The sequence below is a fragment of the Phyllobates terribilis genome, unplaced genomic scaffold (genome assembly GCF_046119375.1).
Source record: "Phyllobates terribilis strain yellow unplaced genomic scaffold, ASM4611937v1 Scaffold_8__6_contigs__length_399053987, whole genome shotgun sequence".
NCBI classification, from domain to species: Eukaryota; Metazoa; Chordata; class Amphibia; order Anura; family Dendrobatidae; genus Phyllobates; species Phyllobates terribilis.
This window is the reverse complement of record NW_027362768.1, coordinates 244,329,820-244,353,825: the sequence shown is the minus strand read 5'-3', so window position 1 is coordinate 244,353,825 and position 24,006 is coordinate 244,329,820. Positions and strand designations below refer to the sequence as shown.

The 24,006-nt window shown below is 44.4% G+C and overlaps 1 protein-coding gene across 5 annotated transcripts in view; it reads right to left on the bottom strand.

Moving 5' to 3' along the window:
* PDE4DIP (phosphodiesterase 4D interacting protein) overlaps positions 1–24,006 on the bottom strand; it is a 738,656-nt gene that overhangs the window by 106,057 nt on the left and 608,593 nt on the right. For 4 of the 5 annotated variants that reach the window (XM_073644096.1, XM_073644094.1, XM_073644092.1 and 1 more), the window contains 2 exons: positions 11,040–11,091; positions 7,485–7,615 (listed from right to left, as the gene is read on the bottom strand). In XM_073644096.1, the coding sequence (XP_073500197.1) occupies positions 7,485–7,615; positions 11,040–11,091 (183 nt within the window). The remainder of the gene's footprint in view (positions 1–7,484; positions 7,616–11,039; positions 11,092–24,006) is intronic. The other variant, XM_073644093.1, reaches the window with a different exon arrangement.

The window sequence follows — 24,006 nt, the reverse complement described above, 5'->3', positions numbered from 1 at the left end:
GCTCAGATGAGCTTTGCATTTGCACCTAATAGCCCTGTATAATTCATGAAAAGCAGATTCACCTATGAGCCTTTCTAATTGTGGCATCCCAGTACCCGTTCTATTGCTGCTGAGTGAAATGGTTGTCGTTTGGCATTAGATCTGTTGGAGTGTGCCAGAATTGTAACTGTGAATTAGAAAATATATAATCCAGTATAGAGTTATGTGTTTAAATTGAAAATTAATTAACCCCTTCCCTCAAGAGACAATTTTCGTGTTTGCACCCTCCCTCCCTTCACCCAAGATCCATAATTTTTTTAAATTTTCCATCCACACAGTCGTATGAGGGCTTGCTTTTTGCGGTATGAGTTGTAATTTTTGAATAACACCATTCATTTTTTTTTTTTTTTTTTATATATATATCATTTTTATTAGGGTTTTCCAAAAAGAAAAAAACATATAAAGACAAGTGAAGACAACCAACTTTGAGAAGTTAATCAGGTGACCGTACGCAGACCAGGCATAAAGTACAAACATTAGTTTGTGAATAGCTGGCACAACATATAAAACAAAGATTAAATATTAACATCCTAAAGTCATCATTGTCGAAACTAATAAAAGAATTAGATGCAGGTAACTGTTACGTTCTGTTTTTCTCCCCTATTCTAGTTTATGAGTAATAGTCCCAAGTTGTTGTTAAGATCCTCTAAAATATACCACTCAGTAGAAGTAAATGGTTCGACCATTTTTTTTTCATTCAGAGAGCAACATGTTATAATAATCTGTTTCCACTTTAATAGAAATTTGCCAGCTTGCTGTTCCTTTTTACTGAGGGCATCCAGTTGTTCTACTCCCATAAAATATTTCATTTGGGCTGTCAACTCTGCTATGGGGGGGATGTTAGGGTCTAGCCAATGTTTGAGTAGCTGTTTTTTTGCCAAAAAGAGTAGAGTGCGGAGCTGTTTTGGGGGTCTCCTATCTTTTTGTTAGGATTCTCTGGGTTACTCCAATAATGTAGGAGGGCTAAGTATGGAGAGAGAGTGTACCATGGACCCCATATAGTGTGAATCATATCTGAGACCTGATCCCAATATAGTGTTGATTCGGTGCAGAACCATAGGCCATACATGAGGTCAGAGTAGAGATGATGGCACTTAGAGCATGCAGTTAGTCTATTTGATAGTGGATCTTTTTTCGGTATATTAAAGGCGTAGATGGCCCCATGTATTATTTTATATTGAGTTTCTCTCCATGCTTCACTTATAATGTATTTAATAAATACCTTCCAACCTAATCTGATCTTAATGGGAATTTCCACGTCGTCCAATTGTTGCTTCCAATATTTTAAAAAAATGTCTGGGTGCACCCCTAACAAATTAGATTTCATTACCGAATAGAGAGTAGATATTGAGGGGGTATCTATTGGAGATAGTAATATGACATCCAATTCGTTCTGTGAGGTCTCATAAGTAACATCACTTAAGTTTGACATAACGGAAAGTCTGATTGGTTCATACTAAAAGACATGATGGAGGGTTAGTTTACATTTTCCCATACATTCTGAATATGTCAACCATCTCTGATCGGTTGGGTGGAGGAGATGAGATATGTTATCTATACCAGCCTGTTGCCACTTAGAAAATAATTTGTTTTCATTGCCCTGGCGAAATTCTGGATTCCGCCATAGCGGCAGGTGCTTAGAAATTCTGAAGGAAAGGCCATATTTTTTCCTAACTGCCTTCCATGCAGAGATGGTGTCTTTGAAAGTTACTGATCTTTTGATTGCTAGAGGTAGGGAAGTATATCGAGAGTGTAGAAGTGAAATCAAATTGAAGGGGTAAGCATAATCTGATTCCAACGTATAGTCAGAGTATGTATGTCTTTTGTGGAGCCAGTCTATTATGTAGCGAAAGAGGCAGGCAAGGTTATAATTCCTGATGCTTGGAAAATTAATGCCACCATCGTCTTTAGATGACATAAGTCTGCCTAGATTAATCCTAGGACGTTTTCCCCTCCATATAAAATGACTAAAGGCTCTGTTGAGTGTAGTTACGTCAGAGTGTTTCAGTAGCAATGGTAGAGTTTGGAGTTGATACACAATTTTGGATGTACTGATCATTTTGACCAAATGTGCCCTACCCAAAAAAGACAAGGGAAAAGCTTGCCACAACTTTAATTGATTAGTGATTTTTTTAATGAGGGGGGGATAATTTAATGTGTACAAAGAGCATGGTGAGCGACCTATTTTGATACCCAAATAAGTGATATAAGAGGGAGCTAAAGTTATATCATTGAATGATCCTCTTGGGTAAAGTTTTATTCCTTTTTCAGTTAATGGAAGTATTTCACATTTTTTGGCATTTATTTTAAACCCAGAATAAGCACCAAAATTTTTAAGCAAATCCATCACTAATGGTAAATGGCAGAATTGGATCAGACATAAATAGAATGATATCATCTGCAAAAAAAGCCGCCTGAATTGATTTTCTAGTAAATTGGATGCCTGAAAAGGTGTTTGGGTCCGCCAGAATAAGGGACTAAGGGTTCCAGTGCTAGGTTAAAAAGTAGGGGGGATGGGGGGCGTGGCCTAGCAATGGCACAGGACAGAAGCATGGTGTCAGAGCGCCTGCTGCACACATGGAGAAAACCAGCATCTGACAGTCTAAAAGCATCTGGGGAGAGCTCTGCAGCAGGGGCACCACATCCAGAAAGCTGTGAGGAGTGGAGGATGGGTTTAATTGATCCCTGGCCCTGAGGTGAGTCACTGAAGATCCCTGTCTGCAGATAAACCTGGGATACACCAGGAGACGCAGACATGGCGCCCTGCTGCGCGTTGGTGCCACAGAACCCAGAAGGGTGCATGGATGGACTTCTCCACAAGAGCCCCTCACACATTCACACACCTCCACCCTACCACCTCAGACCAGCAGAGGGAGCCCGTTAGGGATATATAAAGGGAGGGTGAAACCAGGCAGCTCAGATTAGTCTCAGTTTTAGCTTCAGTTCAGTGTTCAGAGAGAGAGGAACACAGCTCACAGGTGAGCAGAGAGCGTGCCGATGCTCAGAGAGCGGTGAAGACGCAGCACGCCAGCTGCCGAGTAGTGAGGGCCCCGAGTGTGGTCGACGGCGAGGAGAAAAAGAGAGTGGAGCTAAGGGGGCAGAGGAGCCTAGTAAGCTCACCCCGTTATACAAACCGGACACCGGGTCCGAGCCTAAAGGGACTCTTCACACCCAGTAGGGATAACCGGAATCCCAGGAGGACTACAAGTCCCTGGCAAACCTGAAGCTAGACACCTACAGGACCAGGAACCACGAAGGCCCTGACGTCCAGGGAAAGTGGTTACCAACCAGAGGTCCTACTTCTGACTAACAGGTGAAGTAAAAGCAGGACACATAGTCTAGGCTCAGTTGCAGACTGGCCAGGAACATACACAGAGACAGCAACGGATCAGGAGGCCTTATACCTGCTCACTGGGGAGAGTCCAAAAGTGCGCTCATCACCTGGAGTACCCTGGACCGTACCTAACAACAACACCAGTAAAGGTAATGAAGCAAATCCCCTGTCTCTGTCCGTTACTTCTGCTGTGCCATCGCTCACCCTGCACCACAACGCCCAGTGCAACCTGCTTCTTTTTCACTGCTCTGAGGCCTGCTCCACCTGTGGGGAGCTGTTCCATCTCAAGCTGCCCTAACACCTGCCTCAGAGGACTGTCGCAGCACTGGTGAGCCTCACCAGACACCACAGGTGACGTTACGACAAATCCCATATAAATATCCCCTTTTTGCACTGACCGCCCTGGGTCACGGACCGGGCCAGCCACCGTGATCTCCGCCAAAAGCAGCCATAAGGCCTGGCTGCCGAGTACCCCACAGCCTTGGGGGCGAGTCACAGAGACCACCTATGGAGGAGCACAGTGTGAATGTGATAAGGGGAGAAGACGCTGATAGCACTTATTGAAACAGAGTGTAAAGCCCCCGTCACACTAAGCGAGATCGCTAGCGAGATCGCTGCTGAGTCACAAGTTTTGTGACGCAACAGCGACCTCAACAGCAATCTCGCTACGTTTGACACGTAGCAGCGACCAGGCCCCTGCTGTGAGATCGCTGGTCGTGTCGAAATGGCCTGGACCATTTTTTGATCGTTGAGGTCCCGCTGGGTAGCATGCATTGGTGTGTTTGACACCTTACCAACGACCTTGTTGGCGACTCAGAACTGAGACACATAGGCGTGCATTTGCGTTGCATCGTTATACAGGTCGCTACGGGTCGCCGTCTCGTTGCTGCGTCGTTGGGAAGATCTGACTGTTTCATATCTCACCAGCGACCACACAGTGACACAGCAACGATCCCTGCCAGGTCGTATCGTTGTCGGGATCGCTAAGTGTGACGGTACCTTAATACCAGGAGCCTGGGAAAGCAAGGAGACATTCCAGGGGACTGCAGAACATTAACCCTTGCAGATCTGGGACTCTGAAAAGTGTGTTTTTACAGCCACTTATATTAACTGCGCAGTGTTTACCAGGGGAACGCCATATGATGGGAAGGAAGAACAGAAAGCCCTCTCCGTCCTCTTCCCCTTCCACTGCAGAGTCACCCATAGCCTCGGGGGCAGCAAAAACAGGAAATATCCAAAAATTCTTCACTGACCCCACAGGCTCTGCTAAACCCCAAGGACATAAAATGGCCACAGGGGATTCCTCCACTCAGTCTTCTCAGTCTGTGTCCCCTCCCCCCTTCCAGAGTGAACAGGACAGAGGGTGGGATAAAACTCAACAGAGAAGGGACAATGCCAGCAGAACCCACAGCCCCCTGAACATGATGGATGAAATAAAAGACCTGCGAGCCCAAATAAAAGACCTGCGAGTTCCCCACAAAAACGGATATGGAAGGATGCTTTGCACGGTTGGGTAACCTATATAAAGTGGAAATTCACTCAATTAATGCCACAGTGTCCCAAGTCACTGATAAGGTGTCTCAGCTAGAATCAGCTTCCACTATACTGACATCTGAGCAATCTGCCCAAAAGGCTCTCCTTGATCAGCATACTCAGCAGATAAACGCCCTGTTTGACTTGATGGAAGACTCCGAGAACAGAAAACGGCACAATAACATCCGCGTCTGGGGTCTGCCTGAGGCCACAACGAACCAGGACCTGATGCACACCTTTAAAGGAATATTTAACACGCTCCTTGATAGAAATCCAGCAGAGGAGATCGTCCTGGACAGAGTGCATCGAGCCATTAAGCCTCGGAGTAATGACACCAGCAGGCCGAGGGACATTTTTACGGGGTCAAAGAGGACATAATGGTGCAAGCCAGGATCAAGTGCCCCTTTGAGTTTGACGGAGTCCGTCTGCAGTTCTTGGCGGACCGGTCCTGGAGAACCCTGGCCAAACGCAGGGCTTTACGTCCAGCACTGGAGGCATTGAGAGAACGGAACATGTGCTATTCATGGGGATTCCCCTTCCAATTGCAGGTACGAGACCAGAGGGGAGTAACGACCCTGAGGGATCCTCATGGCGCGCAGGTATTCCTGGAGAGGCTGGACCTCCCGCCGGTTCAGATAACTGAATGGCCAACAAACATGCCAAGACCTGTTGTGCCTTACAACAACAACCGCAGTAGCCACCGCAGTAGCCATTGCCACCACGGAGCGGGCATAGCCGTACAGACTCTCACCCTTCTTCTGCACAATCTTCAGAACTGTGACACTTGCTCTTTGTTCCTCTGTGATTTTGTAAAGAAGTGGACCCTGTCAAGTATACCGAGACCAAGGTAGCCCGTATGTGGACTGGGACTTAACCAAGACTAAGAGGGGCATCTACTCCTAATGGGACAACAGTTTTTCTGGTGGAGGAGAGCCAACACGCGGGATGAGATGGCGGTAGTACATATTCCAGCGTCCAGGCTTCAGACAATAAGAATGTATTATTGAATCCGCCTACCTGTGTACTTTTCCGGGGACAGGGGAAGCATTGAGGTTACCGTGCGTGTCGGTTTTGTGGCGCCCCTGAGGGCTTGGTTGCCACAGAGGTACTGCACCTCACCCAGAGGTGTGGTGTCTCCCTTCACTCAGGTAAGGAGGGAGTGCTGCACGGAACCCCAACACCTGCATCCAACACTACACTACCACAGGCCGGCTGGAGGGGCAACAAGCAGAGCGCAGCTGCTGAGCCCTGACCCTGGCTGGGGTGTGGGGAACCCAAAGTTAGGGGGAACCAGTAGTGAGTGTGGGTGGAGGAAGTAGTTCATGGGAGCACTCATACAGTAAAGATATAAAACAGGGAAGTCATCTTAGGATGTCAGAACAGAGAGTCTAGTAGTTGGAGAACAGTTCGGGAGCAGAGTCTCTCTAGGAGCTCTGCTCCACTACGAGGGCCCAGGACTGAGGCCCAGGATGGGAGCAGGGAGTAGGCTCCGTTCTACTGAAGGGATCCTAGGGGGTACGGCGAGTGCAGGTGGCACCCGTACACCCCGAACCTGCCAGGTGTCAGGAGGATCTAGGCCGCAAGAAGGGGACCGGCCCCTGGCCCAGTCGTGCAGCTTCAAGCCTCGGCTGGAAAAAACGGAGGCTTCTGACTTCTATAGCAGGAGCCAAACTCTCACTTTAATCCAAGAGTAAGGTCGAGCAGGTCTGAGCAACTCCGACGGACAGGGGGGACCTTGCAGCACCCGAATAGGATTCACAGTGAGAAGCACAGGGCAGGAGGGAGTAAAGACCCAGCGTGAAGCCGGTTTAGGAAGGTACATATGAAAGTGGGGTTCTGCCAGGTACACCAGAGCCGCCTGAGGAAGGACTGAACCCCTGCCCGGTGAACGCAGTGCGACGCGGGAGGCTTGCACCAGTACTGTGCACCTGAGGAACTTGAACAGAACTGTGAGTAAACTCGGATGACTGCACTGAACTGCCTCCGCTCCTTCATTTCGCCGGTACCTTTTCCCCCCTGCACTACAACGCCCAGCGCACCTCCTTCATATATCTCCTACACTGCCCTGAGGCCTGCTCCACCTGTGGGGAGCCGTTCCATCTTAAGCTGCCCTATCATCTGCCTCAGAGGACTGCCGCAGCACTGGTGATCTTCACCAGATACCACAGGTGGCGTCACGACAATTTCCCCAACCAATAAGTCCCCTTTTCAGTGACCGCCCTGGGCCAAGTACCGGGCCAGCCACCGTGATATCCCCCGGCTACCGGAGGCCCGGCTGCCGAGTACCCCACGGCCCTGGGGGCGCGTCATATGAGCATGAAGAAAAGAATTTGATTCTCACGAAACTTCAATATGATGAGACACGTGATGGTGAAGTTCGCTTAAGCAGGCATGAAAACTTTTTAATCAATAAATTTCTAAGCAACTTTTTGAGGGGGTGCAGGATTATGTGCTTTGGCCTGGTATGTAGAAATGTGGAAATACGGCCCTGAATACAACTCATATTATTGCAAATCTTTCCAGAAATACTTCAGAGAATACGATATAAACATTAGAAAAAAATCCAATTGTAAGATACCTGAGCTTTCTTGATCATAACAGTAGCAATCACTTGTTACTGACAACTCTGAACAGTCATCAAATTCATCATTGGTAGAAAGTTGGTCATCCAATATGACTGATCCATCTGACTCTGAAGAACCATGGCTGCTAGACAGAGAGAAAGAACACATCTCAGTAGTAGTTTGTAGGATATGATTCCCTTGCACCAGTCCCTGAAACCAAATGTTCTCTTGGGGCAATTCTCCCCCACATTGGAGACAAATCCAACAAGAGGTATCCAAGGCATCAGGTACAGTATATTCCTCAATAGATTTCATTAATCACAACATATGAAGTTAAATCCATGACATTTCAGCTATAGACTGTCTTTATCAAGCCATAAATTGAAAAAGTACGTTATTTTTCCAACTTAAAGCTTGATAAAAGCTATCTGTGGCCAAATGTTATGGTTTTAACTTCATACGTTGTGATTAATAAAGAACTCTATTGAGGAACATATGTGGTGCCTTGGATACTTCTTGTTACATTTCATTGTAGACTCAAAAGCAACTGTTAGATTATTTTTCTGCAGAATCTTCATTTTAAGTCTGTCAAAAGAACATAAAGAGGTTACTTAAAGGGAACTCGTCACCTCAAAAATCGCTATTTCCCAGGAGAAATAGTGGTATTCTGCAGGAAAATAGTGTTCAAATCATGTCTGGCAGGTTTACAGGAGCAGTCCCTGCAGGGAGAAGATGAAATTGTATTATCATGACTGTAGCCACTCGCTGCCAGTCATATGGGCGGTGTAGAGAGCAGTTACAGTCTCCGCTCACTATACTGTGAGCACGCTGTAATCACTCCGCTGTACACTGATTGACAGCCTGTGCTGTATACACACATGCTGCAGAGCACGCTGTTAATCAATGTGCAGGAGAGTAATTACACTGTATTGTGAGCGGAGAATGTAACAGCTCCCTGCACCATACCGATGACTGGAAATGAGAGACTGCAGGGAAAATAAAATGTCATGTTCTCCCTATAGCTGCTGCTCCAGTAAGCCTGACAGCATGATTTAATCGTATTTATAACTTCAGATTATTACCATTTTTTGAGGTGACAGGTTCCTTTGCCTCGTCAGGAACACTCCTGCCTATATACCCTATTAGTGTACATAACTTTTATACAGCCATATCAAACTGCAGTTACATACTTGTCCTCATGACCCTTGGTGTTCCTTTTACTACCTCTCAGAATATCTACTTAAAGGGGTTGTCCAGTTTATAATGACAAGTCTGCAGTCACTCTCTGTGATTGCAGACTTGTGAATCCTCCCAGCGCACAATGAGTGCGGTGTCTCCGCCGGGAACAGCAGTCAAGTGTCCAATATACATACTCGCAGCCAGAACGCGTCTAGTGGGCACGGCCTCACTCAATATTCAGTGAAGACAGACTGTTACACTACTGAGAAAGGAGATGACAGCTGGTCCTTTTTAAATTGCAATAATAGGTAAAGAGGAAGAGGGAGGAGCTAGAAGCAGACACAGACATTCTGCTGTGAGTTCTGCTGAAATGACAGCTACAGTTCTCCTTACAACTTTATAAGCACCAACTGTCAACTCCTATCTCAGAAATATGAAAATCTGTCTTCACTGAAGACAGATTTTACCCGTGCATTGAGAATTTTGAGAATAAATCATTAGTCCTGGCAGAGAAAGAAGCAGATTTCTCATTTTCAAAAGATAGTTACTCTTCAAAGAGGTAGTCTTAAGAGCCTGGGAGGTGCATTTTATGATAATTATTAGGTATAGGGTCCCATCAAAGAAATGTACATCTTATCATGGCTTGTGGACTTACATAAATTGGACAATTCACCTTCATTTTTAAATATATGATATATAGCAGTAATGCAGTTTAAATGTCATTTATTCAATGTTTGCATACTTCTTAGCACTTACAAAGGCTGCTGTATTCTCTTGTTTGTATATTATGCAGTCATAGTAGCCTGCAGCTGTTCACACTTGCTTTATTCTGTTAGAAGGTGCTGGTCAGGTTCTTGTTTTTTGCAGTTTACTATTAGAGGTGGTGACTGCCTTCAACTTCTTTAGAGTCTGCTATACTCCTTCTCCTAAACTATTGCATAACTTAGCGCACTTATTCTGTAGATAGATGAACTGGGTGGTTAACTTTACTTGTGTGTTCACTGAGATGCCTTTATGGAAGAACTCATACTTCCCCTCCTTGACACTCCACCCATCTTTTCCTTTTTGGGCTACTTATAATGTCCATTCACTAGGTGCTCTTAATGAGCAGAATGCCTTAATATCCTTTGCAGACCAAACATGAAATTCTTTAAATATCTTTTTCTTATACCAGCATTTCAATCGCAGTTACAGGGCTTGTGTACTGAAAATTCTATATCAGTTTTTTCCCCTTAATAGGAATCATTAAAGGGGATCTGTCAGCAGGATTTCACACCTTAAACTATTTATATATGTGCATGAAGCTCTTTGAAAGACAAGTCCAACACTACTTTTATGTTGCCAGTTCGTTCCTCTGTTACTAAAAATCAGCATTGAATTTTGAGGCTGAAGAACTATTTGTAGATCTGAAGCCTCTATCACTCCATGTCTATTGCTCGCCCATCATCACCTCCTACTGCTTGACTGGCAATTCCTTTGCCTGCAGCCACACAGCTTAGAGGCTGATAGTCAAGTTGGAAGAGACAGAGATGAGCGGGAAATGGAGCTGGAGTGACAGAGGCTTCAGATCTACAGACTCATTTGCATATCAACTCATTCACTGATTTCTCAGTAACAGAGAAAAAGACTAGCCATGTAAAGGTATTACTCATTTATATCTTTTCATCCTTAAAACACTGGAATCTACAATATTGCTTCAATAGCTTGCTTTGTACTGTTTGTTTGTGCTATGTTGAAAGAAAAAAGTCCTGTGCCCTAAAAAATAACATCGAATACTCCTGCTGTAAAAAATAGACTGTATCGTAAAACATAAAAAAATTATGACTCTGATAATATAGTGACAAAAATTAAGTTTGGTATCACCATTATCATAGTGCTCCATAGAACAAAATTAATAGGCCATTTATACCATACAGTGAACACAATAAAATTAAAACTTGAAAAAAACGTTGATAGGTTTGCCTTTTTTCAATGTTACAATTTTTTTTTTAATTCATTGTCAAATAGATTACACAGTAAATTATTTGGAATCACTGCAAAATACTACTTGTCCTGTAAAAAAGAAGCTCTTGTATGGCTATTTAGTCTGAAGAATAAAAAAAACATTACAGCTCTTGGATAAGAGGGTGGAAAAAACAAAAAATGGCTGCATCCTTAATGGGTTAAGGCAGTGGTTTTCAACTCCAGTCCTCAAGAATCACCAACAGATCATGTTTTCAGGATTTTGTTAGTATTTCACAGGGGATGGAATTATTACCTGTGTAATACTAAGGAAATCCTGAAAACATGTTCTGTTGGTGGGTCTTGAGGACTGGAGTTGAGAACCACTGGGTTAAGGGCTTAAATTGCATCTAGAGACATTACTAAGCAGAAAGTAATATAATATTTACCTGTTCAACAGGAATTCTTCATTCATATTTTTATTCACCTTTGAGAACCCTTCTGTGAATGAAAAAAAATATAAATATAAACCAAAATATGCCAATTTAATTACAATTATTATATTTCAGTTGCTGTAAAATAATAACATTTAAAAATAACAGGTATTTTAGGTATAGCAGCAATTTTGTTTAATGCAGGTGAAATGCTACAGCCAAATCAGACCTGTAGCTTTACACTTATGAGGTGCATACACCCCAAAATATGTGTCTTTAGATAGAGTGTCTGGTTTGGATTTTTATCCCACGCCATGTGGCAATTCTCATTAAAGGATCAATATTGGCTTTTAGAATTACTAGGTGATGCTAGAGTTCAAGTCCTCTTCCTCTCCAAAGAAGCAATTTGCATTTTAAATTTCCCAGAGGAGCATTGCATGGCCCATAAGACTCCTCACACCAGCATGTCAGGCATGTCACCAGGGGCGTAACTACCGTGGTCGCAGTGGTCGCCACTGTGACTGGGCCCAGCGGGTGAGGGGCCTGCTGACGCCATCGAATACTTCAGCTGGATGTGCGTCCCCGGATGCAAATTCAGCTGAAGTGTACTGCGGCGCACAGACCCATTGGATCCATGCTCTGCAATACACACTGACAGCCAATCATAGGACAGCAGCTGGCGTGCACATGACCGGGGGCGCATGGCAGTGATGTCATGTGCTCCTGTCGCTTGCACAATAAAGTCAGCTGCCGGCTTCAGAAGAGGACACCGCACGGCGGGAGAGTGGAGGCAAGGTGAGTATTTTTTTTTTTAAACCAGTGAGGATGAGGGATATATACTGTATACCAGGATAAGGGGGCATATATATATATGTATTCAGGATCGGGGGCCTGCTCCAAATCTTGCACAGGGGCCCATCAGACCCTACTTACACCACTGCATGTCATTCTCTACACAGAGAGACATTACCCTTAGACCCTCGTCAAAAGCCTCTCATACAGTCAAGACAAACCTCTTGCTTTTTGCACTGGTGAGTGAAAAACACCACAAAACAAGTGCATATTGAGTGTCTGCTTTGGCTTTTATTCTAAGTCATGTGGCAAGGCATAAAGGGTTTATATTGACTTTTAGGATAGCTACTTCCAAAGGTGGCACTAGAGTTTAAGTCCGCTTTCTATTTATATTAGATATTTATGTCCTCTAAATACAACCAGTGAGGTGGCAGAATAGCAAAACAGTAACAAACACATATAAACCTCACAAAGTAATGATGACCAGAATGGAAAAACCCTTACCAAATATTTATCATTTGAAAATAACAAAAAAACATGTGTGTGTATAAATATATACAGGTGCATCTCACAAAATTAGAATGTCATCAAAAAAGGTAATTTATTTCAGTTCTTCCAAAAAGTGAAACTCATATTATATAGAGTCATTACAAACAGAGTGATCTATTTCAAGTGTTTACTTCTGTTAATGTTGATGATTATGGCTTACAGCCAATGAAAACACAAAAGTCATTATCTCAGTAAATTAAAATAATTAACAAAAAACACCTGCAAAGGCTTCCTAAGAGTTTAAAAAGGTCCCTTAGTCTGTTTCAGTAGGCTCCACAATCATGGGGAAGACTGCTGACTTGACAGATGTCCAGAAGGCAGTCATTGACTCCACAAGGTCCCAGAGTTCCAATTGTCATTTGGAAATCAAAGTCCCAGAGTCTGGAGGAAGAGTGGAGAGGCACACAAGCCAAGCTGCTTGAGGTCTAGTGTGAAGTTTCCACAATCAGTGATGGTTTGGAGAGCCATATCATCTGCTGGTGTAGGTCCACTGTGTTTTATCAAGACCCAAGTCAGCGCAGTCGTCTGCCAGGAAATTTTAGAGCACTTCATGCTTCCCTCTGCGGACAAGCTTTTTGGAGATGGAAATTTAATTCTCTAGCAGGACTTGGCACCTGTCCGCACTGCCAAAAGTACCAATACCTGGTTTATATACAACAGTATCACTGTGCTTGATTGGCCAGCAAACTCACCTGACCTTAACCCCATAGAGAATGTATAGGGTATTGTCAAGAGGAAGATGAGAGACACCAGACCCAACAATGCAGACGAGCTAAAGGCTGCCATCAAAGCAACCTAGGCTGCCATAACACCTCAGCAGTGCCACAGGCTGATCGCCTCCATGCCACACCACATTGATGCAGTAACTGATGCAAAAGGAGCCCTGAACAAGTACTGAGTGCATTTAAAAAACACTTTTCAAGCTGTTGTTATAAAGTATTCTAATTTACTGAGATAATGACTTTTGTGTTTTTTTTCTGTAAGCCATAATCATCAACATTAACAGAAATAAACACTTGAAATAGATCACTATGTTTGTAATGACTCTATATAATATATAAGTTTCACATTTTGTATTGAAGAACTTAAATAAATTAACTTTTTGATGATATTCTAATTTAGCGAGATGCACCTGTATATACATATGCAGTAAATTATATTATACACTCCTGTGAAAAATTAAAGCATCAAGCGCTGGGGTCCTAGGTTCAAATCCCACCAAGAACTACATCTGCAGGAGTTTGTTTGTTCTCCCCGTGTTTGGGTGGGTTTCCTCTGGGTTCTCCGGTTTCCTCCCACACTCCAAAGACATACTGATAGGGAATCTAGATTGTGATCCTCAATGGGGACAACGATGCTGATAATGCCTGTAAAGTGCTGTGGAATTAATGCCGCCATATAAGTGAGTAAAATAACTAAATATTTCCAAATTAATTTTTAAATGGAAACGATGGTTGGATTAAAACAAAATTTTGCATGGCTGTAGGCCAGACCCTGAATTTCATGATACAGAAATTGTTTTGATGTTTTCAGTTCAATCCTAGGGCTTGCAACCTTCTAAATACCCCAAACTGGAAAGTGGCTAGAACAATTCCAAAGAAGTCGACTTTTCTCTGAAACTGTCAAATGGATTGGTTTGAAAATCTCGTCAGTGATGATCATTTGTGACCCTGTCAAGTGCAACCGCCTACGATAAAAACTACCCCTCTGGTGCACCCCTAAACTCAAACCCTCACCAAAGGGTTGAAAATGGTGCGATAATGATAACCTTGGTTGTATGCTTCCAAAGGCGCCCAAAAATGTCTGGAAGCTTGCCAAGAAATCGGAATATTTTGCATATGTGCCCCTTAGAATTTACCCCCTAAAACGTAATGTTATGTAAACAGGCAAACATTATGTTCATCTCCTCACATCTACAGATCATTCTAACCAATTTGCACCACCAGGTTACCTGTCAAAAGCCACCAAGGGGTAAAAGCACATCAATTTTAACCCAAAGTCACTACTGGAAACAAAAAAAGAGGAAAAATAGCAGTCTTTCTTCTATATTTTTCCTTCCTTTTGAATCCACTCTTGACTTAAGCACATCAAGATTGCATTTTAGAATCCTGCCTTATTGGAGATTTTATAGACATTACTTACTATTATTTGGAGGGTTAGGCTGTGCAGGTGTTTTTTTTTTTTTTTTCAGTAAATCAGCTACATATTGGAATTGACAGTATTATGGATGAGATGATAAAATGATGCATCAAATGCTATATTGTGTCATCTAACACGTTAGAAGATATTTGTGTTTACTTTGTGAACAAGTCGTGATATTTGTTTTCTTTTAAATTCTCCTCTTTATTACAATCATCTCCTACCTCTGAAAACTTTGTCACCTAATTTTATTTCTGTACAATGTGATGTAACTTTGATGCATCAAGCAAAATTTATTTTCCATGTGCATTACGTAATGTGGGGTTATTTATTGTACTTAATTGTCCTTTAGGAGACATTTACTTTTGGGTATGGAGCTGCCCACCAAATTATTCCCTGTGTGTACGACATTTAAAGTTTTGTTACATACAGTTGAAACCAGAAATTTACATACACTATATAAAAAGACACATATGCATGTTTTTCTCAATATCTGACATGAAATCAGAATAAACCTTTCCCATTTTAGGTCAATTAGGATTACCGTAATTTTTAATATTTGCCAAATGCCAGAATAATGAGAGAGAGAGAATGTTTAAGGCATTTTTATTACTTACTGTAAAGTCAAAAGTTTACATACATGTCATTAGTATTTGGTATCATTGCCCTTAAACTGAATGACTTGGGTCATATGTTTGGGATATCCTTCCACAAGCTTCTCACAATAGTTGGTCGGAATTTGGGCCCATTCCTCCTGACAAAACTGGTGTAACTGATCCAGGTTTGTAGGTTGCCTTGCTCCCACCTGCCTTTTCAGCTATGCCCATAAATTTTCAATAGGATTGAGATCAGGGCTTTGTGATGGCCACTCCAAAACATTGACTTTTTTTAATTCTTAAGCCACTTTGTTACCATTTTGGCAGTATGCTTCGGGTCATTGTCCATTTGGAAGACCCATTTCCGCTCAAGCTTTAACTTCCTGGCTGATGTTTTGAGATGTTGCTTCAGTATTGCCACATAATCTTCTTTTCTCATGATGCCATCTATTTTGTGAAGTGCACCAGTCCCTCCTGCAGCAAAACAACCCCACAACATGATGGTGCACCCCCTTGTTTCACAGTTGGGATGGTGTTTTCATGTTTTTTTGAAGTAATAGCTTCTTCCTGGCATTGTGGCCTTTCAGCCCATATTGATACAGTACTCGTTTCACTGTGGATATTGACACAATTTTACCAGCTTCCGCCATCATCTTCACAAGGTCTTTTGCTTTTGTCCTTGGGTTGATATGCACATGTCAAACCAAAGCACGTTCATCTCTGGGATACAGAATCTGTCTCATTCCTGAGCGGTATGATGGCTGGACATTCCCATCTTGTTTGTACTTGCGTATAATTGTTTGTACAGATGAACGAGGCACCTTCAGGTATCTTGAAATTGTACCCAAGGATGAGCCAGACTTGTACAAGTCCACAATTCTCTCCCTGATACCTTGGCTGATTTCTTTAGACTTTCCCTTGATGCTACACAAAGAAGCAGTGTGTTTCAGGTGTGCATTAAAATACATCCACAGGTGTGTCTCTAATTAACTCAGATGTTGCCAAAAAACTATCAGAAGCTTCCAAACACATGACATCATGTCTAAACTGCTGGCAACAAAAGTGAGTACACCCCTAAGTGAAAATGGCCAAATTGTGCCAAAAGTGTCAATATTTTGTGTGGCCACCATTATTTTCAAATACTGTCTTAACTCTCTTGGGCATTGAGTTCACTAGAGATTAACAGGTTGCCAGAGGAATCCTCTTCCCTCATCCATGACGACATCACGGAGCTGGTGAATGTTAGAGACCTTGCGCTCCTCCACTTTCCATTTGAAGATGCCCCACAGATGCTTAATAGGGTTTAGGTCTGCAGACATGCTTGGCCAGTCAAGCACCTTTACCCTCAGTTTCTTTAGCAAGGAAGTGGTCATCTTGGGGGTCTGTTTGGGGTCATTATCATGTTGGAATACTGCCCTGCGGCCCAGTTTCTGAAAGGAGGGGATCATGCTCTGCTTAAGTATGTCACAGTACATGTTGGCATTGATGGTTTCCTAAATGAACTGTACTCCCAACAGCCGCAGCACTCATGCAGCCCCAAACCATGATACTCCCACCACTATGCTTGACTGTAGGTAAGACACACTTGTCTTTGTACTCAGGGTTGGACTGGCCTGGTGGTACTGGTGAAATGGCCGGCGTCACCACCCGGCGCACCCAGGCAAGTACTGGGGCCCAGGGAAGGAGGGACGACAGCACGCTATGGGGCCCGCGCTGGCACTGTGGTTCCTGCCCTCAAAGACTCACTTCTCCCATACCCCAAAGCTCCAGTGTCTTCAGCGTCATCTGACTCTGACGTCTCAGGGCAGAGGATGTGATGACGTCACTACAGTGCACCCTCTGTCCTGAGCACTGCAGAGTCAGAAGATGCGCTGAGTATCCTGGACTTATGCGGAACGGGAGAGGTGAATATTTTACTTTTTATGTATGCAGCATTATATCGGGCCATTATACTGTATGGACAATATATGGGCCCCATTATATACTGTATGGAGCAATATATGGGCCCCATTATATAGTGTATGGAGCAATATATGAGGCCCATTATACTGTATGGGGCATTATATGGGGGCCATTATATACTGTATGGAGCAATATATGGGCCCATTATGTATGGAATAATATATGGGACCATTATACCGCATGGAGCAATATATGGGGTGTAATGCAGCAGCTTGCTGCATTGCTAAAATGTTCAGGGGGTGTGTTCTGGCTGACCATTTACCTCCCCTCAGGTGACTGATCACATGACTGTGACATCATCACAGGTCCTGTGTGCACAAAAGGATATATAAATCCTGGTAGGTTTGAAACAGGGAGAGAAATAGTGGCCTGGTGAGGCCTAGAGAGAGGCCTGGTGAGGCCTGGTGAAGCCTGGAAGGCACGTGGCCTAGAGACTACATCTGGTGAGCCTTAAACGACAGCTTTGGCAGAACAGAGCTGAGAGATGCAGCTAAGACCCGGCAAAGGTAAAAACGCTGCTTGATGTGGACATTGATATTGTTACCTTGCTGAAGGCTGTATCTGGAGCCAAGTGGGCATATCTGTCACTGGAAGGGCTCTTAGACATTATAAGTGTAACATGTCGGCGAGCCACTGAGATGGACTATGTTAGGAGTGGTTTATGATATGTAATAAACTGCTGGACTGTGAATTACCGGAAAGACGTTGCATGTGTGCTTTAATTGACCCGGTGAAGCGAGTACCCCCAGCGTGATGAATAGCGCTACCTTACAGGGGCCATTATACCATATGGAGCAATATATGGGGCCATTATACTGTATGGAGCAATATATGGGGGGCCATTATACTATATGGAGCAATAAATGGGGCTCATTATACTGTATGAAGCAACATATGGGGTGATTATACTGTATGGAGCAATATATGGGGCCATTATATACTGTATGGAGAAATATATGGGGCCGTTATACTGTATGGAGTATTATATGGGGGCAATTATATACTGTATGGAGCAATATATAGAACCATTATACTGCAGAAAGCAATATTTGGGGCCCATTATACTGTATGGTGCATTATATGGGGCCCATTATACTGCATGGAGCAATATATGGGGCCCATTATACTCTATGGAGCAATATATGAGACCATTATTCTGTATAGAGCAATATATGGGGCCACTATACTGTATGGAGCACTGTGTCAGGCCATTATACTTTATGGAGCAAAATATGGGACCATTCTTCTGTATGGAGCAATATATGGGGCCCATTATACTCTATGGAGCAATATATGGGACCATTATTCTGTATGGAGCAATATATGGGGCCACTATACTGTATGGAGCACTGTGTCGGGCCATTATACTTTATGGAGCAAAATATGGGACCATTCTTCTGTATGGAGCAATATATGGGGCCACTATACTGTATGGAGCACTGTGTGGGACCATTATACTGTAAGGAGCACAATGTGGGGCCCATTATACTGTATGGAGTACAAGGGGCCCATTATACCGTATGGAGTAATATATGCGGCCCATAATACTGTATGGAGCAATATATGGTGCCCATAATTCTGTATGGAGGACTATGTGGGGCCATTATTCTGTATGGAGGACTATGTGGTACCCATAATACTGTATGGAGGACTATGTGGTGCCCATAATACTGTATGGAGAACTATGTGGTGCCTATAATACTGTATGTAGGACTATGTGGTGCTCATAAAACTGCATGGAGGACTATGTGGTGTAAACAAAACTGTATGAACGACTATAGTGTCCGGGCTAAAATGAAAAATGTTGAATCCCCCCCAGGGCATGCATTGGATTTGCCAGTTTCTGAGCTATTGTAAAATTTACAATAGATATCACTCATGTAATGTAAGAAGTAAGTGAAATCTTTGGCATTATACTATACCTATATTTCTTATCTGTGCATCATGAATCGTGGTATGTGTTAAAGGGGCCCACTGAGACTCTTTCGCCAGAGGCCCACGTAAACCTGGAGATGAATGCCGGCTGCAACTTTGACAGGGCAATCTGCTCTGCGAAAAGACACATGCTGACGTCAAATAGCAGTCATGTTAAAGGGCCGCCAGCCTATCAGAGGCCGCACGCTGACACCTGCAGTCTTTGATAGGCCGGCGGTCGTGAGTCAGTGTGTTACCTGTACACTGGCACTATATACTGTATACTCTGTACAGAGCTCCTGTGTATAATGTTACCGGAGGTCACTGTATTACCTATATACTCACAGGAGCTGTGTATATGCTGTAATGTCACTGGTGATCACTGTATTACCTGTACTCCGATGCTATACACTGTATACTATATACAGAGCTCTTGTGTATAATGTCACTGGTGAGTCATTGTATTACCTGTACACTGACACTATATACTGTATACTATGTACAGAGTTCCTGTGTATAATGTCACTGGTGATCACTGCATTACCTGTACACTGAAACTATATGCAGTGCTCCTGTGTATAATGTCACCAGTGGTAATATTAGGGTTATTAGTAGTGTTGAGCCACCCCCGTAGTGTTCGAGTTCGGTTCGGTTCGTCGAACACCCGTGTGTTCGCCGAACTGTTCGTCGAACTGTTCGTCGAACACCTTCGAACACCGTTAAAACCAATGGCAGGCAAACAAAAACACATAGAAACACATAGAAAACACCTTCAAAGGTGTCCAAAAGCTGACAAACTGCTCAGAAGACATAACTAACACATGGAAAAGTGACAAGTACATATAGTCATGCGAAAATAAAAGAGGTGGAGGAGTAAAAGGAGGGGGAGACACAGATATAGGCATGTCATGCCCTTCTAAAATCCAAAAAGTGAGAAGCCGACACGGCCAGTCCGCTCCTGCCCGTGCCACCTCCGTGTCGCCGGGTTTGTGCCAGAGCCGCGGTGAACCCTGACGGCCAGCCCCCCTCTCCCAATACTGGTGCCTGTCCGCTGGTGGGTCGAGCGAGCCCCCCTGTGGTGGAGGCAGCTCTAAGCTTTTTAATTTAAATTGTCTCTCTAATTTGAATGAATACACTTTAAATCCATTTACAAGGATCTATTGGAGGGCAAGTCTCATGCCAGCAGCCGCGTAATTCCAGCTCCAGTAGCGTCCACTAAAGCTGCTGCAGTTAAAAAGCTTTTATAAGGATCGAGCTCGGCTGTCCACCGCAAGGCATCCTACTGCCAGTCCCAGCCCCTATGCCTTGGGGTGCCTCCTGATGCTCTTCACTAAGTATCCCATGGTCCCGAAGCATTTCCTTTGAAAAAATTAAGTGTCTAAACTACAGGTGGTGTAGCTTGCTTAACAGCCGGGATAATCCGCTGACTAGCAGACACTGCTACTAGGCACAAAGTATTTCCTGGGCTAGATGCAGTTAAAAATTTGTAATTAGATACTCTCGTTGGATGCTGAGAAAGCATTCCATAGAGTCTCCTGGCACGCCATATATGATTCTCTTAAAAAGCTTGGGGTAGGGGTCTAGGGGACCCTTTTATAGCCAAAATCACGGCCCTGTATCGCAATACGTCACCTAGGCTGAAGATAAATGGAACTGTAGCACCCTGAGGGCTCGGTTGCTACAGACGTATTGCACCTCACCCAGAGGTGTGATATCTCACTCTCAGGTAAGGATGGAGTGTGGATCAGGACCCGACACCTGCATGAATTACACCACATTGCCGTGGGGCAGGGCGACCAATATGCCCCTGAGATGGGCACGACAGTCCCTGTCCCTGGCTGGAGTGGGGGGAGGGAACACTGAGGAAGGGGAACCCTGTAGTGCAGGAGCAGGGAGGAAGCAGTTCCTGGGTGCATTGAGAAGGGAGTATAAAAGGTGGGCACCATCTTAGTTCAGTGCAGAGAAGTCTGAGCAGAAGTGGCAGGGAGCAGGGGCTCTGCATGAGCTCTGCTCCGGAGGCGGGCCTAGTAACAGAGGCCCAGGCCTGGAAGAGGGAGAAGGAAGGAAGAGGAGCGGAGAAGGCTCCAGGAACGAGGAATGAAGGGATCCCAGGGGTGCGGACGGGCGAGTCGCCACCGCACGCCCGAATCCACCTGCGTGGAGGGGTCAGGCCAAAGGGGGAGACCGGTCCCCGAACTAGTGGAGGCAGGAAACGACCCTCAGCTAGAAACCGGAGGCTCTGACATTTTATGTGGCGCAGCCCCTCGCTACACCCGCTAGGAAGGCACCACATAGGGTCAGGGAAACTGGCGCCAAGATAACCAAGAGGAGGCCCGAGGCAGCCAGACAGAAGTGTTGGTAAGAAAGGCCAGACAAAGGACACACAAAGGGGGTCCTGTGAAGTGCTCCAAAGTTATCTGGGAGTTGTCTGAGCCCCTCACCTGGTGAGCACAGTACGACGTGGGCACCCGTTACCTGCAGACGTGGTCTGGATAATAAGAACTGTGAGTAAAGGCCCTGGACTGCATCACTGACTCCGTGTCGTTACTGCTGCTGCCCTGCACCATCACCCCCATCCTCCGCATACACTGCCCTGAGGCTATACTCCTCCCGTGGGGAGTTATGCTACGCTCTGCTGCACCCACAACACCAGCCTCAGCGGTCTGCCCTGTAGCGGCGGTTCACTCTGACCGCAATCCACGGGTGGCGTAGTCGGACATTTAAACATCAAAACCACATAAATAGTTCCGCCACTGGTTTGACCGCCCTGAGCCACGGAACCGGGTCGCCGCCACGAAGACTACAACCACCAGCATCCACCAAAAAGGGTCCGGCTCCGGGTGTCCCAAGGCCCAGGGGGTGCGTCAGAACATTTTCATCACCTTTCACAATCACCAATGGGACAAGGCAGGGATGTCCTCTGTCCCCTCTCTTATACATCCTAGTGACGGAGCACCTGCTCTCATCAATTCGCCATAACCCCAATATTAGGTGGATTGAGGTGGGAGGCACCGAGTACAAGTGCTCTCTATTTGCTGATGATGTCCTAGTATATATCACTCAATCACATATATCCATCCCTGCTGTTATGGCTGAAATAGATCACTTTGTTACATGGTAAAATTTTAAAATCAATGCAGCGAAGTCTGAGGCCCTCGATGTCTCCCTCCCCAAATCCATATAGGATTCCATCCAGTCCAACTTTCCCTTTGCCTGGCCCTCACAGGGTATCAAATACTTAGGAATTCCTATTCATAGAGACCTCTCCCATCTATGTTATCTTAATTTTGGGCCCTTTATTGAACAATTCCATACAGACCACGGTTGGCAAGTTAGAACTGTAAGATTCACTACGTGAACCACTGGTGTTTTGTGGAAAAGCACATGTACACTGCGTTCCAAATTATTATGCAAAAAGTGTTTAGGAGTGATAAGGGAAGAATTTGTTTGTTTGTCAGTTAAACTCATTGATGGTGATGTGTGTCAGGGCTCTTTATATCACTGTAAGCAATTGCAGACACCTGTGCTAATTAGTTTGGCAGGTGTGTCCAATGAAAGGCAAGACTACTTAAGAAGGCTCTCTCACATTATTAAGCAGCCTACATTTTCTGCCAAAATGGGAAAGAAAAAGGATGTGTCGGCTGCTGAGAAGCAACAAATTGTGGAGTGTTTAGGTCAAGGCATGACTACAATCAACATTGTGCGATGATCAGGATGAAGTGTCTTGGCAATCAAGAAGTATGTAGCTGATTCACAGTACACACGTGTGCGTGCTGATAAGGGCAAATTGAGGACTCTTTCCTACAGGCAATTACGTCAGGTTGAAAGAGCAGCGGCAAAAAAGCCTTGTCATAGCAGCAGACAAGTTTTTGAAGCTGCTTGTGCCTCCAACGTCCCCCGAACAACAAGATGCAGGGTCCTTCAGAGGTTTGCAGCTGTGCATATGCCATCCTGTCGACCTCCTCTATCCACTTCACACAAGCAGAAACGGCTCCAGTGGGCCAAACATTACATGAAGACTGATTTCAAAACTGTTTTGTTCACGGATGAGTGCCGTGCAGCGCTCGATGGTCCAGATGGATGGAGTGGAGGATGGCTGGTTGATGGACACCCCACGCAAACACGGCTACAGCGCCAACAAGGAGGAGGTGGAGTAATGTTTTGGGCTGGAATCATGGGGAGAGAGATTGTCGGCCCCTTTAGGATCCCTGAAGGCGCTAAAGATGAACTCCATAATGTATGTGGATTTTCTCAAACAGCACTTCCTGCCATGGTTCAAGAAGAAGAACCGTGTATTTCACAGCAAGATCATTTTTCTGCATGATAATGCACCATCTCATGCTGCACATAAAACATCTGCATCTCTGGCTGATATGGGCATAAAAGGGGACAAACTTATGGTGTGACCCCCATGCTCCCCTGACCTGTACCCCATTCAGAACCTTTGGAGCATCATTAAAAGGAGTGTCTATGATGGCGGGAGGCAGTTCACATCTAAGCAACAGCTCTGGGAGGGTATTCTGTCCTCATGCAAAACAATTGAAGCAGAAACCATCCAAAACCTGACAAATTCAATGGACGAGAGAGTTCAGAAGCTCCTTTCGAACAAGGGGTCCTATGTGAAAATGTAACATCACCTAGAATAAAGTTTTGAGTTGAAAACTGTTTGATTTCAGTTTCTAACAACCTGCTAATGCTTATAATTTCAAAAATGACCATTTTTTTGGTCTTTATTAAAATGAAAAGGTTGATCGAAAAGTTTGGGGGATCTAAGAGTGTGGCAACCCAGTAGTCATGATTACTTCGAATTCTGACAATATGAGGGTCATGCTGCAGGTAGTGCAGCAAGAAGGCACTTATGTGTCTTGCGCATCTCGGAGCCCCAAAATTATTTTCCGGGCTAGATGCAGCTAAAAATTATTTTTAATTTTAAATCTGGTGGAGCTTATTATAGATGGCCTAATAGGACCAGTGCTGCACACTGCTACAAAGCCCAAATTATTTTCCAGTCAAGATACAGATAAACATGA